This window comes from Camelina sativa, chromosome 16 (genome assembly GCF_000633955.1).
Source record: "Camelina sativa cultivar DH55 chromosome 16, Cs, whole genome shotgun sequence".
Lineage (NCBI taxonomy): Eukaryota > Viridiplantae > Streptophyta > Magnoliopsida > Brassicales > Brassicaceae > Camelina > Camelina sativa.
The window spans coordinates 23,601,368-23,620,443 of NC_025700.1; the positions used below are offsets into that span (position 1 = coordinate 23,601,368).

At 33.3% G+C, this 19,076-nt stretch overlaps 3 protein-coding genes, 1 long non-coding RNA gene and 1 pseudogene across 4 annotated transcripts; 3 read left to right on the forward strand and 2 right to left on the reverse strand.

Annotated features, from left to right (window-relative positions):
- Window positions 57–1,278, forward strand: LOC104752055 (tricyclene synthase, chloroplastic-like). Its single transcript, XM_010474123.2, has 3 exons — window positions 57–192; window positions 412–663; window positions 862–1,278. The coding sequence occupies exons 1-3, from the start codon at window positions 91–93 to the stop codon at window positions 1,168–1,170; spliced, it is 663 nt and encodes a 220-aa protein (XP_010472425.1). The 5' UTR covers window positions 57–90; the 3' UTR covers window positions 1,171–1,278.
- On the forward strand, window positions 2,360–4,110 carry LOC104752056 (annotated as a pseudogene).
- LOC104752057 (probable LRR receptor-like serine/threonine-protein kinase At2g24230) lies at window positions 4,172–7,341 on the reverse strand. Its single transcript, XM_010474124.1, has one exon. It carries the CDS (start codon window positions 6,870–6,872, stop codon window positions 4,314–4,316), a length of 2,559 nt encoding a protein of 852 aa, XP_010472426.1. The 5' UTR covers window positions 6,873–7,341; the 3' UTR covers window positions 4,172–4,313.
- Window positions 16,270–18,256, forward strand: LOC104752059 (BTB/POZ domain-containing protein At2g24240). Its single transcript, XM_010474125.1, has one exon. The coding sequence runs from the start codon at window positions 16,627–16,629 to the stop codon at window positions 17,947–17,949; it is 1,323 nt and encodes a 440-aa protein (XP_010472427.1). The 5' UTR covers window positions 16,270–16,626; the 3' UTR covers window positions 17,950–18,256.
- LOC109129716 lies at window positions 18,615–19,076 on the reverse strand. Its single transcript, XR_002036061.1, has 2 exons — window positions 19,004–19,076; window positions 18,615–18,920 (listed from the first exon to the last, which is right to left on the reverse strand). It is a non-coding gene; the product is annotated as an uncharacterized LOC109129716 (long non-coding RNA).

Sequence of the window (19,076 nt, forward strand, 5' to 3'; positions counted from 1 at the left end):
TCTGGTCATTATATAGATTACTGATTGAATTGTCTATATAATTTATGTTGCAGTTGGGATGTAAATCGCCTTGATGAACTCCCCGACTACATGAAGTTGTGTTTTCGTGTTATGTACAATGAAGTCAATAGCATTGGACGTTATATTCTCAGGAAAAAAAATATCAACGTGATCACGTTTCTTAAAAAGTCTGTAAGTGATTTTTTCCCCATATGTATTGTTTTATTCTATTATTTTAAAAATTAATTTATTAAATCTATAAAATAATTCTTAAAAAAAATCTCTGTAAAGTAATTGCAATTTTAAATCTAATGAAAAAATTTCTTAAACCATAGAAACCATTCTTACATAATCTTTCATGTTGTAACTAATGAAAAAAAATTATTGTTTTCCAAATTATCTTAAATTTAGTGGACAGATCTATGCAAAGCATATTTAGTAGAAGCAAAGTGGTACAGAAGAAAGTACAAACCAAATCTGGAGGAGTACATGCACAATGCTTGGATTTCAGTATCAATCCCAACGATATATGTTCACTTCTACTGCGTATACTCCGACCAACTCTCTAGTCAGGTCTTGGAGACTTTGTCCCAACATCAGCAAAACATTGTCCGATGCTCTGCCTCTGTGGTTCGTCTAGCCAACGATTTTGCAACCTCACAAGTATAACAACTTCTTCCCAAACTCATTAATTATAGGTTCGATTTTAGATTTATTATTTGGAGGCTGGTCGGTCATATATATGGATGGAACAAAAAGTAACATGCCTATAGGAAGTTAGAAAAATGGTTCCAGTTTATGTATGTAAGTGATGTGCGAACTGGCCTTATTGATATATACTGTATATGTATGTATGTATAGGATGAATTGGCGAGAGGAGACGTCTATAAATCCATCCAGTGCTACATGAATGAGACCGGAGCTTCAGAGGAGAAGGCGTGTTTGTACTTGCGGCAAATGATTCAGGACTTGTGGGATGAGATGAATAACGAGAAAATGGCTCATCATAGTTCTTGGCTACTCCATCATGATTTTATAGAAACTGTCATGAATTTGACACGCATGTCACAATGCATGTATCAATATGGCGATGGCCATGGCTCTCCTCAAAAAGCCAAAATTGTTGATCGTGTCATGTCCTTGCTCTTCAATCCCGTTCCTTTAGACTGAGTGTGGCATAATTACATGTAATACCACATATTGTTTTTAAACAAGAGCATAATTAGATGTTATTACATGTAACAACATGTTTTATCTATAAATTTGTATTTTTCTATTTTTCACTTTCAAATTTATTTAAAGTAACTTGACTTATTTAGATAAATCGAAAAAATAACGAATAAACTAGAAAATCAACAAAAATTAATGATTATAAGTCTTCATGAAAAATCAAGAAAAGTTAACAAATTAGTTTAATCAGATGTAATATTGAAATTTTTTGTGGTATTTCTGACAGTTGAAGATTCTTTTGACATTTTCTCCTTTGATTATTCTGCAACAAATGACTTTTGTATGACATTATTTTTATGTAATTACGTTTCCAAATGACTTAATTCTTGAAGTAGAAGGTAATAATTTGAAGACAAAAACTTTAAAAAATCTAGATATACAAAATGATGATATTACATTGATGGACATATGGTTGATACTAAACCATAATCCCTCTCTCATCGTCATCGATTTCACTTTCGTTTTTTCTTTTATTTGAATATTTTGGAATCAACAGTGATTTGAAGTGAAACAGAAAAAAGAAAGGAAATTAATCATACACTTTAGTTCTAGAGAAGGTGGGAAAATTAAGGCGATGAGGCAGTGAAAAAATAATTTGGAAAAAAAGAGGTATTCACTTTATATTGTTTTCTTTGAATAAATTGAAAACTTCTGTATTCTGTGTCTTTTAAAAGAAAAAAAAATTGATGTGTATTATTTTTTTTTTAATTGGACTGGTTGCCTTTTGGAAATGGTATATCTTCTAAAAAATATGATGTAAAAAAACTTATGTGTATTAACTTATTTAAAATTTGAATAGTTTGTCTTTTAAATATGTGTCAGCATAAAAACATACACATTTTGTTTTCGAAAGAATTCTATATTAACTTGTAAAGTGTAATTCTATATTACATCACGTTCACGAAAATGCCATAATATACAAAACATATACTTTAGTTAACATGAGATAACAGTTTTTACCAACAACAACCATGGAGTATCTTCACCTTAAACCAACAAACAAAAAAATAAAAAAAAAAAAAAAAAAAAANTATGAGATCTCAGCCGTTAAAAGTCAGTTAGCGAATCCGACGGCTATGGATCCGTAAACTCATAAAGCTCATGAGGCCTAAATCATCGCATGCTCTGTTTCTTCTTCACCTGAAAATTTGGGACCTTAAGAAATAATAAATAAGCTTTTGTAAAATAAGATGACATCTTTCAAAGACGATAATCCCGAGTCAAATTTATCAGTCAGTGAGTACTCTCAACACTGAATTCTCAATTTTGGGGTTTTTTTTTTTTTTTTTAATTTTACTCTGTTTTTTCTTTCTCAATTTTAGGTGTTTACGTGATGAATTCGACTCTAATCATAAAATTGAAAACTTTTAAAGTTTTTGATAACAATTCTGTGGCTTTTCTTGTTGAACAGTCCTGTTTCTGCAGTTAGGGTTAAGATAAGATCATAAGAATCTGATCAAAGTTGAGATTTTTTTTAGATATTGTGAAACCCTGAGACGATTTTGGTCTTAGATTCATTCGAAAATTTCCAAAAAGTTTTGATTTTTAGTGTGTATGAGTGTTGATTGATTCCGGTTCTAGAAGCCGTCATCTATTGTTTCGTCATAGGTTACTTTGAATCTTTGGTACATAGTGAATACTGTGTTTCAGATAACTCTACAGAGATTCTCAGTCAAGTTTTGCATGATTCTGATCAGATTTGTTTTCATGTTTCAGGACTTGTAATGGATGATGAAACAACAGAACGACCATCTGTTTCATTTTCTTATTCACAATGGATGTCAAATGTGAAGAAATCGACACAAGAAGCTTACGAATCAAAACCCATTTCACATTGGATTCTCTTAATCCTCAGCGGTGCAGCAATGCTTATAGCTTTCCCGGCTTCTAGTTTACTGTCTCGTCTTTACTTCTCCAATGGTGGTAAAAGCAAATGGATCATCTCTTGGGTTGCTGTTGCTGGATGGCCAATCACTTGTCTCATCTTACTTCCTACATATATCTTTCAAAAGATCAAACCGACACCTCTCAGTGCAAAGCTTTTCCTCTCTTATGTTATGCTTGGTTTCTTGAGTGCTGCAGATAACCTTATGTATGCTTATGCCTACGCTTATCACCCTGCTTCGACGTCTTCTCTTCTTGCATCTTCGTCGCTTGCCGCTGAATGCTTCTGTTGTTAACTCCATTGTGATAATAATTGGTGCTATGGCTATCATAGCGTTGGATTCAAGCTCTGATCGGTACAGTTATATAACCAACAGCCAGTACTTTGCAGGTTTCTTTTGGGATATAAGTGGATCTGCGCTTCACGGGCTCATTTTCGCATTATCTGAGCTTCTCTTTGTGAAACTGCTTGGAAGAAGGTCATTTCACGTTGCTTTGGAGCAGCAAGTCATGGTTTCGCTTATAGCTTTCGCGTTTACCACTCTTGGGATGGTTGTGAGCAACGATTTCCAAGGGATGAGTCATGAAGCTAAGAGTTTCAAAGGCGGCGAGTCTTTGTACACTCAGGTTCTTGTCTGGAGTGCAGTCACGTTTCAACTTGGTGTTCTTGGGGCGACCGCGGTCTTGCTTCTTGCATCCACAGTCATGGCAGGAGTCCTTAACGCCGTGAGAGTTCCCATCACGAGCATTGCTGCTGTCATATTGATGCATGATCCAATGAGTGGCTTTAAAATCCTGTCGTTGATCCTGACGTTCTGGGGATTCAGCTCTTACATCTACGGGAGCTCGAGCTCGAATTCAAGTACTCAAGCTTCCTCTTCATCCTAATATGCAACCTTTTCCCCTGTCTCCATTTCTTGAAGTAAATTATTTCTTGAATGTGATCAAATACAATTAGTGTTATATAAAATTATGTTCGGAGTCAAGTTGTCGCTACTGCGTCTTATATTACCACCTCTTTGTGCACAAGTTTTATACGGAGCAAGAACATTTGAGATAAAGGTAAACACAAACAAGCTTATATATACAACCGATACACATGAAGAAACTTGAAGGAACCATGGAAAAGAGCAAAACACTAAAAAAAGGCAAAGAAAGGAAAAGAACAGCATTTTTGTAGGGATTCAGAAAGTGATGTTTCATTGATTAGGTTTCGGTTCAATGTCTTTAAGAAGACCAACTACTTGCTGCATACTTGGCCGCTTTGACGGAAGATCAGCTGTGCAGAGGTATGCAATCTTGAGAGCTTCTTCCATCTGATCGTTTGAACCTGTCTCTTGGATTTTTGGATCAATAGCTTTTGATCCTTGATTCTTCCTAACCAAACTTCTAACCCAATTCACCAAGTTTGTATCTTTCTCATCAAGATAATCATCCTCAATGGGTTTTTTCCCTGTCATGAGTTCAAACAGAACAACCCCAAAGCAATAGATATCGGACTTCGGTGTTGGCAGCTCGTGTTCGGGTTGCAAGAACTCAGGAGGGAGATAACCGGGTGAGCCATGAGTAATCTCATCGTCCAAACCATTTCCAAAGACTTTGGCTAAACCGAAATCAGATAATCTTGGCTCCAAGTTCTGGTCTAGATAAACACTACTAGCTTTCACATCCCTGTGGATCATTGGCGGTGAACAACCGTGGTGAAGGAATGCTAATGCTCGGGCAGTTCCAAGTGCTATCATGTGCCTAAACCGCCATGTCGCCACCGGGCCTTCAGGCCCTATGTTTTGGATACTATTGTCAGTTTCTTCTTCCCATGTATCAGTGCTCCAATCATCTGTTGTCTGAACTCCAAATGGCAGATCATGAAGCAGGTTCTGCAAGTTACCATTTTCCATGTACTCGTATATGGCGATCCTTTGATCACCGGCTATGCAGTATCCAGTTAATGGAACAAGATTTGGGTGCTTGATCCTTCCAAGAAACTCGAGCTCTCTAGCTGCTTCTTGGTCACTAAGAGTTGAGCCGTGGACCAAAACTTTGACAGCTACATGAATCCCACCGGGGAGGAAACCTCGGTAAACAGGACCAAATTTACCGTCTGCTAAGAGAGTGTCTCTGTCGAAGTTGGAAGTTGCAGACAAGAGATCCGAAAACGTGATGTTCAACAATGGCTTCTCAAAGATAACCACAGGAACTGCATTTGCTTGTTTCACATCAGCCACCCATGTAGTGGAATCCGTTTGGAAAGAGAATGGACCTGAAATGCTTTGTTCCTCCTTTAATGAGACATCTTTGGCTTCACTTGATTTGGGTTTCCTTCTGCAGCCAAATGCTACAAAAATCAATGCTCCTATGAGTAAACACATTGTAGAAAGCGTCACTGCCAAAGCCAGCTTGAGTCCTCCAGTGACTGATCTTCTTTTCTTGAAGAGCGCCGGGTTTGCAGCGATAGGGCAGCTGTTTGTAGAACCAAAGAATGATCTGATCAGAGTTTCAGTTGAAAACTTTCCGGGACAAAATGTTAAGTTGTTGAAAGAGAAATTGAATCTCTCCATCCAAGGCAGCTTCTCAAGGATAGACAATGGTATCTCTCCTGTCAAATTATTCCTCGAAACATCGACAGCCACGAGGTTCTTGATACTCAAAGTTGGGATATATCCTGACAGATGGTTTCCAGAAACATCAAGTGTGCTCAAAACATTCAGCTCTGAGATCTCTCTAGGTATGTGACCAGAAAGATTTGTGTTTGACAAGTTAAGATACTCTAAACCAGAAAGCATCTTAATCCTCGGAAACATCCCTCTACTGAATCTATTCCAAGCTAGATTTAAGTACTTAAGCTTCTTTAGCCGTGTTAGATTCTTGATGATATCTCCACTGAGCTCATTCTCAGACAAGTCAAGATAAATCAAACCAAACCAGTTTGAGTCTACCTGAGAGGAGATATGACCTTGAAACCGGTTTTTGCTGAGATCAGCCACTTCCAGAGTCTCCTTGAACAAACCTGTCACAGAACCTTCAAACTGATTCCCTGAAATGTTGAGAGAAGTGATGGATTTCATATCAGCAAAATCTGTGTCCTTGCCATGAATCTTGTTTCCTGCGAGGTTCAAAGTTTTGAGCTTTGGAAATGCAGAGCCAAACCCATCAGGAAGAGACCCTTCAAGCTGGTTTGAGGAGAGATCAATGGAAACCATAGATTGACAACCAAGAAGTCCTCGTGGGATTGACATCTGAAACTCATTGTGATCAAGCTTCAAGACTCTCAAGCTAACAAGAGAATCTACAGCTTCAGGGATTGCACCAGAGAAGTTGTTTCGAGAGATGTCAAGTGACTCAAGCTGCCCAAAATTCCCAACATTGCTAGGGAAAGACCCAGATATCTTGTTGAAGGAGAGGTTGAGGTTCTTCAAAGTGTTCAAACTCCAGAAATCAGAAGGTAAAGCAGAGATTTTGTTGTTGCTAAGATCCAAAGATTGAAGCTTGCTGAGTTTACCAATGGTGTTGTCAGGGATTTGACCAGATAAACCCATTCCAGAAGCAATTAACACAATAACATGCTCATTCTTGGAATCACAGAACAAACCTTGCCATGAACAGAAAGGAGCAGAGAAGTTATAAGCTTGAGCAGAGCTTAAACCCATTTGTTTGAAGAATTCAGAAACAAAGAAACCATCAGTGTTAGGTTCTTGGCAATGAAATTGCTTAAAGAACAGAGGAAGAATCAATGCATAACCCCAGAAACCAAGACCCATTGAAGAAAGCTCTGAAATTTATACTCCAGAAACCCCAACCCCAAAGAGCTAAGCAACAAAATTTCCAAAACAGAAGAAAGAATACAAAATCTTAGTAAAGCTACTTTGGGGTGTCCATGCAAGAAACTCAGAAAGCTCAAGGGGTTAAAAGACAAAAACAAGAGAGATCTGAAGATAGAGAAAAGTGTTTATTTTAACTTTGTGGTGTTTCTCAAGAACACGAGAGACCAAAGGACATAAAATCAAGAAAAAGGAGGATTTTTGTCATTGGATTAATATATAAATATTAAGCTTCCCCTTCCCCTACCTCTGATTATGACAAGACTATCTTTTCTTTAATTGGGAATTCTAAATTACGAGAGAGAGAGAGAGAGAGAGAGAAGAGGACATGTAGACAGTTAGGAGCAGAAGGGAGTTGAAAGCTTTTTCATTAATGAGAGAATGAGATTTTTCAGTAACACTGAAACAGTGTCATTGGCTCCTTATTTTTCTAGTTGGACCAAACACATTTTTATACTGAGAAAAAGTTTTTTATTTATTTATTAATACTAAATATCTTTGTTAACATAGTAAATTGATTTGTATCCATTGACTCTACTTTCTCTGTTTCTCACTATTTGCGAAGAAGTGAAGTTGAAGTTGGTAAACTTATTGGTCACTACTCATTAGCCATGAGACCGTCGGACCAACTTAATACGACTAGAAAATGGACATAGCATCAGCGTTTAGTTATTAAAGTTTGTGTGATCCATGAGGGTTACTTTATACAAAACAAAAGAAAAGGAACATTATCTTAAATTATTAAAAGTTCTTTATTCTTCTTTTTCTTCTCAAAAGATACCCTCTTGTACTTATTAGGAAATCTAACTCCATTGATGGTTTATGTCATGCCACTAAAGGTGTGTGCAAAGTATATATGTTCTTTTACTTTTTGGCTTTAAAAGTGTCGGTAGTAATTTGTGGATTAGTTGTTGAGACAAAAACTAATACGTATCCACAAATATTTTGTAATTTGACAAAAACAAAAAAAATGATTAATGTGCAAATTATCCCCAAGAATAAATTGTGGCTCAAGTTGTTGTAATAAGAAAATCATAACTGTTCTCTTTATTTTGTAATTTTATTACAGCTCTATTTCAACTTAGTTGTTGTGATAAAGAAAATCATAACTATTCTTTTTGTGTTGTGATTTCATTATTTTCAAATATAGCTGGCACAACAATTTATATTTTTATCAACCTAGTAATATAAATTTTAACTTCGCCAATCATTACATTGTTTCTTATAATTAAGCATATATTTGGTAGACTTTTTTTTGTCCACTCCAAAGTCTTGTGAAAAAAGAAAAGTTAATTCAGTGTATACAAAGTTAGAAAGAAAAAATATAACTAGACAGTGCTATCTAAAAGACTAGATATATGTGTGTGAGAGCATACTTTTTGTTTTCGTAAGCATTGAACTCCTCATTTGGAAGAAGATGTGATTTTTGATAGTAAATAAATGCATGTGTTCAATCACAGATTCACAAACAACAACTATGAGAATGTATGATACATTATCAAAAGATAATTTGATGTTCAAGTCATATGTTAGTGTCACACACCAAAAAGAGTTTGTATCCAAGTGAATGGCACGTGATTGATGTTAATGCAAGGGATACTATATGATGATCATGTCGTGTGAATCCGATGTAATCATGGATTTGATCTAGGTAACCGCTAGTATGATAGCGACACAAGTTATTAGAATATAAATTTTTTCGTTTCCCTATTATAACAATAACAAATGGCATGTTTAATTGGTTGCCATGAAATTATGTATCTTTCGCTCTAAAACTAACGTAATACTAATTATCATATTTTACGAAACGTTTGTATATAATATCAATGATGATGGAAACAGAAAAGAGAGAATAATGATGGAGTTCATTTTTTTTACAATCGAAAGCAATGTTTCGTATTTAAAAGTGAAATAAGATAATTTTAGTATACTTCAATATTGTATATTGATGTGGAGTCCAATTAATATTCTTTGTAATGTCAATGATCTTCTGTGAAATTTTCTCTTACTAGTGGTATTTCTTTTGTTGTTCATTAAAAATATTTCTAGTAGAATACACTATTGAAATTTTTTTGCCCTGTTTTCAATCTTGTGATATAATAGGTAATAATTATTAAGAAAGGATTTTGTTGGACGAGTACCACGACGAGTCGACGTTAATAGTGAAATAGTGAAAAAAATATCTCATATTTTATAAAGAGATGAATAGTTTTCCCGCAACCACCTATAAACACTAAATGCTATGTTTGTGAATGGTTGTGATTCTTAGCTTTAACAATAATCATTCATACCACTTTATTAGATGTAAAGAACATTTCGTCAGTTTTTACACATGTTGAGAAGTAGAATTTGTATTTCATATTTTCCTCTCCCCGCAATGCAGTTGGTTTAATTTGATTTTGGTGATGCTATTGAAAAAAAAAAGAAGTATTTTTAGGTCTATGCCACTCTTTGGACCTAAACTTGCGCTTGTCCACTTATGGTTGTAATATACATTCATATGTTGAACACAAGATAATATGAATTGTGATGTCAACAACGAGTAGGGAATCTTTTTTTGCATTTAGGAAGGATTTTGTTTTTCAAGTCTTGTTATTCTTTTTATTGCTTCATGTGAATAGGTGTCTTGGTTGTGGTTGCTCAGTGTTAATTTTTTTTTGGTTATTTGGTGATTTTTATGATAAAGTCTTGTTATTCTTTTTATATATATTATTTACCTTAATTTCTTTAAATATTATTGATCTCAGTTTTTAAAATATTAAATTTGAAATTCTAATGCATATAATTTTATTTTAAGTTAGCCTGCATTTTAAAAAGGAGCAATATTAACATTTATCAAAAATACTCATTTCAGTTGTCCATTACATGAGAATACTCATCGGCATCCCCAAATACTTCTCGCATCCGCACCTACCGTTGGATTTGAACTTTAAATTTAGTCAAATCTTTCTATAGCTGGTGATGTACGTACCTCACCTTTTGAGAGTCATAAGGTTATTGCCAAGAGAAATTAAAGAACGTTTACTCATATAGATTTTTGCTTTAAAGGAGAAAAAAAACGATTGACCGACATGTTATTTATTTCCTTCAAAAGTTATGTATTGTCCTTTAATTCTTCATAAATAAATGTTAAATTAAAGAAGAAAATTTTATTATCCCAACTACCCACCCAATCACGCCTACTTAAATGAGTTCGAGCCGTCGAGGCCCTCGAGGGAGCCAATCGCACGAAACTAGGTCCATTTGTGTTTCGTTGTGGTTCATACAAAAGATTGACATATTAGTGGTCAACCCCTCACACGACTAGATAAACCCAAAAATCTAAGATGAGTACAGTAAAGCTCATAAATATCTAATCAAACATTTCTATTTATATGTTTCATCTGTCTCTAAAAGATTCATGTTTAGAAGCTTTTACACATTTTAAAAAAACAATGACTACTCAGTTTAAATATTTTTTTTTGACTAAAAAGATATTATTTAATTTTAAACCAATAATAATTCAAAATTTTAAATATTTTCAATGATTACTTCTTGAACTTTACAAAACATCAATCTTTGTGGGACAAAAAAATATCTCAAAACATCAATTTTTATGAGACAGAAGGAATATTCTTTAATAGATAAATGTATAGTAACTTAAACAATACTCTTTCCATTTCAATATATTGGATGTTCATGTTTTAGAGTTTAGCACACATATTAAGAAAAATACTTACATAATAAAAACAGTCAATTAAAACAGTTAAAACAATTAAAGAAAGCAAAACATGGTTACTTATTTTGCCATTTGACCCAAAAAAAAAAGTTACTTATTTTGCCCAAAAACAAAAATGCAATTAAAGATAAATACTAAAACCTTATAAGTTTTAACTTGAAAAACTAAAAAGCAATAAACTTTTTTTTAAAAAAGTTATTTATTAGGAAAAAGTAAACATCCTATATTTTGAAACAAAAAAAATAAACTTCAAAACATCTAATATATTAAAACGGAAGGAGTAGTAAAACTAAAGAGGATTACATATCATTTCAATTCTCTTATTTAACCTAAATTTTTATATAAAGTTTTCTTAATTTTGAAAAATGAAAATGACTTTTTAATCTAAACCCTAGGCGATTAGACCATTATCTTCCTAAATCCTAATGCATATTAAATTATCTCTTAAGTGGTTGCCTCTTGGAGATGTCCAGAAACACGTGCATAAAGGTGTATTGAAAACCGCTTTTTTTGTTTGCACATACTTTAGTTTCTCCTTGCAGTCTCAAATTAATCAATGTTTTGTATCTTAGTATCATAGTCATACATGAAATGTCACTGACGAAAAACCTAGGATGTCAATGCCAATTTTAGCTAGACCTTATAAGAATAGTAACTACACGCATGACGCATCAATCATGAAACACAGATATTAATAAGTACTAATCATAATTACTGAAATTGATGTTAAAAGTGTGATAAGGAAGATTACCAAAAAGGCATTGAGTTTGAGAGTGAAGAGGGAAATGATGGTTCGCTTGACAACGAGATTGACCCACAAAATGGGTTTGTTCTTTTTACATAAATCATTAAAGTTATTCATGTTTCCGGCAAAATCATTTCTACAGACACACGCATTGTCACCTCCTCCTAGTACTTTCCATCTATGCATTGCGTACGTATGCAGTATGCAGTATGCATGTATGTGTTGTTTTTTCTATAACATTTTTTGGGAATTAGATATATGGAGAGGTCTAACTATAATATACTGGATATTGGTTTTTATTAGGTTATGAAAGAGTTAGCTGAATAAAAAAATAATTATTTAATTTCGTTCCAAAAGCACATTATGAAATTTAACCAAAAATAAATGACTGAGGGCTTTTTTAGTGGGGAAGACATGAGTTTAAGTTTGATTAAATAATGAAAATTTCATTTATATAAATTGTTTAAGGTAAGATACAATCATACAATACTATGACCATTTGATTATTTCTTTAATAATTAGGTTACATAACTAACTACAAGTCTACAACTATAAGTGTGAAAATAACATAATGATCATAAATTCATAATTCTGATGTCGCATTTTTGTTTTTTTTTTTGTTCAAAGGCATTTTTGTTTTCTAAAATTTAGTTATTTACAGAGTACAGTAAAACTTCTATATATTAATACAGTCAGGACCACAAAATTTTATTAATTTATAGAAGTTTAAATTTATCGATAAATTAATAATTAGAAATTTATCTATAAAATAATAAGATATTAATTTATGAAGAGATTTTTTATTTCCATAGTTAAACATTTTTTATTAAAAATAAGATACTTTTGTTTACAATTCACGCTTTTATAAAATTTTCTTAATTTATAATTTTGGCTATCGTAATATGATGGATGTCAATAGTTTACTAGATTATCCAGTTGAAAATGATAAAATGTTTAGAAGTTCAGAGTTTAGATTAAATCACTATTACTATCCTTCATGATGAAGTCCAATAAGATATTATTGTATCTTTAGAACCAATTATATGTAAGGAAGCAACTATCGCGTCTAGGATGCTCCACAATTTTTTGATACAATTTGAGAAAACAACACAAAAAGTTTTTGATGTAATGAGAAAAATTATATATGAGCTCAAACAAGAATGCAAATTCAAGAATTAGCAAACAATAATAGAGTCATATTTCAATAATATTTTTTAAATATATATATATATATATTATAACATTATTAATTTATGATATTTATGGTACCATATTTTTACATAGGATTTCAAAAAAAAGTATTATCTTATTATTTTATTGAATTGTGTCATTTTTTACACCGGTCCAACTCGGGACTGGAAAAATTTATTAATTTATAAGGAGTATTAATTTAAAAAATATTAATTTATAGAGGTTCTATTGTACTTAGATTAGAAAGAAATCAGGAAAAGATAAACAAAATAGTGGATCAACATCTTCTCTTGAAGCACTTTGGGTCTATTTAGGCCCAATAACTCAATTTATGGGCTCTTATAAAATACTACTAGCATTGAATGATGTGAACCGTTAAATGCAAGGCAGAGAAAAGAGTGAATTAAATAACAGACTTTGGGAGATGGGTCGTCGCTCCCTCACTATTTCTTCGCATGTGAGTTCATCATGCATGTTGTTGATGTTATTATAGTGTTAACTGTTTTTTTTTGGTTAATTATAGTGTTAACTGTCACCCCATTCATTCATATGACTTCTTGTTTATTGGTCTTAGTTAGCTGTATAACACATCATTTCAGTTCACACACAAAAAAAAAAATCAATTCTCTACCGTTGTTTCTATGTTTAGATATACTATAAAATATTATCTAATATGATAAAAGAAAAAGTTTAGAGTAATGAAATCTAGTGAAAATGACTGAAAACAAATTTTCAACTCGTCATTTTGACAGGCCTCTAATGACAAGTCATTGAAATCTATCTATTTTAGTTACTTCAAAGCCCGTAGTATACATATGCTACTTTGACTCGTCTAAAACAAAATTAAAGAAAAGAAAAAAAACTTGGCCAATAATCTTAAATTTATCATTTAAGTCTATTCTTAGTTTTACTTAAATCAAAAATTGAATATATAAATATAATACATATCATAAGTAAAGTAGTACGAAAGTCAAGTTGGATCTCTTGACCTCCTAGTTGACCTTAACGATTGGGTAAATCAAACTGTCCAACTAGCGTCAAACTTGAACCAAAAACCAAAATTTGCTTATAAAATAGAAATTAGTCGAGAAAAAAAGTAAAAATAGAAACGAATTGAGTTGGCATATATATTGACCTAATACCTGAAAAAGCAAAAGCAAGAAGTGTGGAGGTGGTTAAGTGGTTCTGAGATAACTTAAGTATAACTATATAAGAAGACGACAACTTAACCAACTCATTAACCAAAATTTATTCCTCTATCTAGTTGTATGAAGATGGAAAACAATGTGTATATAACACATGAAATAGATATTTATCAAAAAAAGAAAATACGTAAATAAGTAGATAAGTTTCATAGAAAATATATGTTACAAGTGGTGATTCTATTTCTACCAAAGGATATATATAGGGGAGGCTAGGTGTGTATACGTTTAGAAAATGAAAGGTGGACTCGTTCAACCCTAATATTATTTTCTAAACCACCTTTCATTGTTTCTTCTTGTTCAATCCTATATTAACTACTCAAGGGTCAAGAACTTTTATATTCGTTTTTAATTTTTGGTTTCAAACATTACAATCGGTGTCTTCTAGAGTTTTTCCTCGGTTGACTAATTTATTTAACAAAAGTTAGAAATAGTTAATAAATGAATTGTTATCTACCGTCTTCTGTTATTCTAGTACTGCCTTTGAGTATAATTTTTATACATATAATTAAATACTATATAATATAGTAATTTTTGTTAGTCTTGTCAATATGTCAAATTTAAACCTGCAAAATATGTACTGATAAAAAAATGCCAAACTAAAAATCAAACCCAAGGAGTTTAAACAACGACAAAAAACAATTGGTACACATTGGACGTCCTAGGAAAATTCGTCCATAGAGATGCAGTTTAAATAGAAAAATATAATGGAGGTATCCGAATAAGGCGAGTGCCTTGGAAGTACAAATACTTAAAGTTTAAAATGGATATAATAGGGACAACTCATATTGTTTGACTATTAGTTTTCCTTAATTTAGTTAGAAAAATCAAAGTATTATGGTTTATATAAATAATAACACTCTCAATCATGTTTTGGACCGAAACACGAAGAAGAAGCCAATGTTGGTGTGCCGTCCACGACCCGCATGACCCTCATTGACGTTGAACAATTATATACTAATATAAATAATTTTATGACATACACAAATGATTTAAATAGATTAAGAAAATGTTAAATTGTATAACGACGTTAGCTAGGCCCTCTATGGCTCTTTCTCATTCTCATCCTTTCGGTTAGGGCAAGGACCAAATGGACCGATACAATGTAATTTCATATGGTGAACGAAACTTGAGAGATAGATTAGGTCGTTGCTTTGCAAAGACATATACATATCGTATAGGTCTACATGATATACTCCTTTATTTGGTTTGGTTACGGTATTAAAAAAATGAAATATTTTTGACCCGTATCAAATCCTGCAACTAAACATAATTTATTGGTGAACCTGAACCATAATAATAAAGTAACTTATACTATATGAATAAAAATATGTTTCGAATTGAACCAATACTTTGTCTTGTGGATATTAATGTCGCCAGTTCTTTAGCCTTTTTATGGTCTGTAATAAATCACTTTGGTTCTCTCTTATATCGAAAAACATAAAACTGCGCACATTATCTTTTCATTTATTCGTTCTCACGAAAACAAATTTCTTACTCTCTTTTTATAAGATAGTATAAAAATAAACTAATCCTCTCATTTTTTTCTAATTATATAAATTAACGTAGACGTACAAACAAACAATGATTAAATAAGATTTCATTTCTTGTAAGTTTTCCTATTATAAATTTAGAATTTTAACATATTTTTTTAATTATACTTTGATAATGACAAGGCAAATAATCAGTACTTAACAAGTCACAAATGATTGGTTATTATTAAATCATGTTGAATCATTCCACTAAGACGAACAATTGTTTATACATCGATGGAATATTTGAGAAAGTTTGATTTCGTTTCTTATTGCAATTAAGACATCGAATTATGATAACATCAACTCACTCTTAACAGTTCATATTATCGTCGAATTCTTAAATTTCTTATTATAGCTCTATATTCCTAATTTCTTGTGTAATTAGGTGCTAAACATACAATAAGTCACAAAATGATTGTTTATTAATTATTATTATATAGTTCATTTGATTGTGAATTGTTCCACTAACTCGAACAAATTGTTAAAATGTATATAAAATATCTTCTTATCTTTTATATCAGAGTTCTGTTCTTCGAAAGTCAATAATAAATAGACAAGGACATCACACTTGAGAAGATATTACCCAAAAAAAAAAAAATACAAACTACAGTATTGATATTTAATTGTTGTTATCTCCCCAAATTCATCTTGACGTGTGTAGAAAATAAAGTAAACAAATTAATGGTTAATAACTATAGATATACCATNAAAAAAAAAAAAAAAAAAAAAAAAAGAATATAAATATACCAATTAGATGAGGTGTGCTTATCTGAGAATGTTCTCCCGATTTAGCAATCTACTACACTAAAATATCAACCGTTGGATCAAAACAAAAACCAAAACCTTAAGAACACTAACATCCAACGGTTCAGACATGTTCTTTTGTTTTGTCTTTATAATGTATAAATGTTGAACAACTGTTGTGTGTAAACAGAATGAAAAAAAGAAGCAGAGAGAGAGAGAGAGAGAGAGAGAGAGAGAGTCATTTCAATTTCTGAAAAAAGTTCAAATTTTTTTCTTTCAGGTCCATCTCATAAATTTTGATTTCACATTAATCAGAAACAGCTTCTTTCTCGTGTGCACAGAGTTCAAATTTTTCAAATTTCCATTCAAAAAGATCGAAGCTTTCGTTTTCTTCTTCGTTCTTGAGTATCTCTGAAGAATCTTTCATAGCTTCTTGTCTTGTTATGAACATATAAGATTCTTAAAAACTAATCATTTTCTTGATTCTTTTTATTTTGTAATTTTCCGGAAAAAAACAGAGACTTTCCTAGAATTTTTTTCTCATCATCCTCTGTTTTTGATGGGTATCTCAAAAGACAGGATCAAATTCAACGTAGGTGGAAGACTTTTCGAAACGACAGCGACGACGTTAGCAAACGCAGGTCGCAATTCTTTCTTCGGAGCATTGTTCGACGACGGATGGAACCTCTCACCGCAAGATTCTGTTATTTTCGTCGACAGAAACTCAGATTGCTTCGCCGTTCTTCTTGATCTCCTCCGTACCGGAGACCTTAACGTTCCCGCCAACATACCAGAGCGTCTCCTTCATAGAGAAGCTTCTTTCTATGGTTTACTTGACCACGTACGGACCGCCAGATGGGGTCCGTTCGATGGTAACAGACTCCGTCTCTCCGATTCTGTTAAAGGAACATCTCCCGGAGACGGAACCGCCATCAGGGCGGGTCCTGATGGTGGTTGTTGCGTCGCGCACGGGAGTGTTGTTCATGTGTATGATTGGATGTTGGAAGAGCACTCTCCGATAAACCTAGATTACCAGAGAGTCAATGATGTTGGCTGGATTGATTCAGATAACATTGTACTCTCTGCTTGTGAGAGATTAGGGAGAGGAGATGGAGGCATGGGACTGTTCAGTTCATCATCCGGTGATCTTCGGTATAAGTTTCAGGTCTCTCATGAGAATCAGGTGAAGAGTTATACAGCTGGAGCTTTGAGTTTTTCGCCGGATTATGAGATCTTCGCGAGCTGTAAAGGTCGGAGTAATGAGTACGGGATCGGAGTTTGGGATCAGATAACCGGAAAACAAACTGATTTCTTCTACGAGAGTCCCGGTTGGTCACTTGGTGATGCTGACAAGCTTCAATGGTTGAATGGTAAGAATTGTCTTCTTGTGGCTACATTGTTTCCAAGAAAAGACAACTGTTACATTAGCTTGTTGGATTTTCGAGACAAGAACATGGTTTGGTCTTGGTCTGATATCGGGTCTCCAATGGCGACAGACGAGAAGAGAGTGAGAGATGCAATAGCTATGGAAGATAGCAATTCGATTTGCGTGGTGAATGAGTTTGAGGATTTGGGGTTTATTGATCTGAGGATGTATGGAGGAAGTGTGAGGTGGAGTTCGAGAAGTAAACTGATGAAGAGTAAGATGCCTGACGAGCCTTGTTACCCGAAACTGGCTTTGCATGAAGGTCAGCTTTTCTCTTCGATGAATGATTCTATATCTGTGTTTTGTGGACCAGACTGGGTCTTAACTTCTAGGCTAAGAAGAAGCTATGGTGGCTCAATCTGTGATTTCTCCATTGGTGGCGATCGTCTTTTCGCATTGCATAGTGAAGAGAATGTGTTTGATGTCTGGGAGACTCCGCCTCCTCCTATCATCTGATTCACAATACTCTGCTCTGCTTTTTTCACGTTTGCTTGTTTTAATTGTGTTTAGAGTCCTTAGAAAACTACAGAGAAAAAATAGCAGTAGACAAAGACAACTATAGCAATAGAGACTGATCTTAGTTTTGTTCTATACAAAGAAAGTGTTGCTTATTGTGACCTTGTTCCTAAGAAATGATATTGATTTTATACGATTTTATGGCTCTTAAACCGATCAACGATAGCCAAATCTTCAGTCAATTGAAAAGTCTTAGTTTCAGTTTGGTTTATTTAATTCTCTTAATAAAGACCTAATCTCAATCTCAGTTTCTTTAAGTTTTTTTTTGAGGATTCGTTACCTTAATTAGGACATGTGAGTTGTTGCAACTGCTACTGTCTTTTGTCTTTTGGGGGCAGTTAAAGATGTCTTCAACAATTTAGCTTTCATTTTTGGAAGGATCTTTCTTTTCTCTTTTACACTTTCCGGGAAAGTTTGTGGCGTAACAGTATGGGAGCTAGCACAGTAGATAAGTTCAGATCTTTAAAGAATCTATTCCTTTCATCACTTTCGAAATATTAGTCTCTACCCTCTCAGTTCCATTCTTAAAAGCTATATTCTCTCATTCAATAGCTATATATCGGCATAATATGTAAAAAAGTTGGAAAAGCTTTTACCTAACCGTCGAGAAAATAAAAGACTATTTCAAGGCAAATTTTTACATTGCTTTATTGAGAAAGTTAATAGGCAGAGAGAGTCTTCGGGAACTAACCGGTTAATAGCAATAAAGTTTTCCACTTTTCCTCTTTGTTATCTACATAATATTTGGTCCATATCGTCTGTCATCAAGCGCCAGTTCCATCCATGTGACCAAGAAAAGAGTTTCTGCATTGTGGCTTGATGTTTCAGTTGCGGACAGTGTCAAATTGTCCGAAAAGCGTTCAACACCTTTGTCCAATTCTCTTATATAGCCTCGTTAGCTGCTGCCTGCTCTGGTGCCACAAAAATGGGTCTATAAGACATGCAATAGGTTGGTAGAGAACCTAAACACTTGAAGCAGCACAAGGTGTATTACCAAAATGGGTAGTCACAACGAACAGTTCCATCAAGCTGTGTTTCACTCTGCAATATGTAAAATGCAACAAGAT

Coding starts and splice junctions, on each gene's coding strand:
- LOC104752055 (XM_010474123.2), top strand. CDS start 91: ATGAAGTTGTGTTTTCGTGTTATGTACAATGAAGTCAATAGCATTGGA. Junction 193..411: donor TCACGTTTCTTAAAAAGTCT/GTAAGTGATTTT, acceptor TCTTAAATTTAG/TGGACAGATCTATGCAAAGC. Junction 664..861: donor ACGATTTTGCAACCTCACAA/GTATAACAACTT, acceptor ATGTATGTATAG/GATGAATTGGCGAGAGGAGA.
- LOC104752057 (XM_010474124.1), bottom strand. CDS start 6,872: ATGGGTCTTGGTTTCTGGGGTTATGCATTGATTCTTCCTCTGTTCTTT.
- LOC104752059 (XM_010474125.1), top strand. CDS start 16,627: ATGGGTATCTCAAAAGACAGGATCAAATTCAACGTAGGTGGAAGACTT.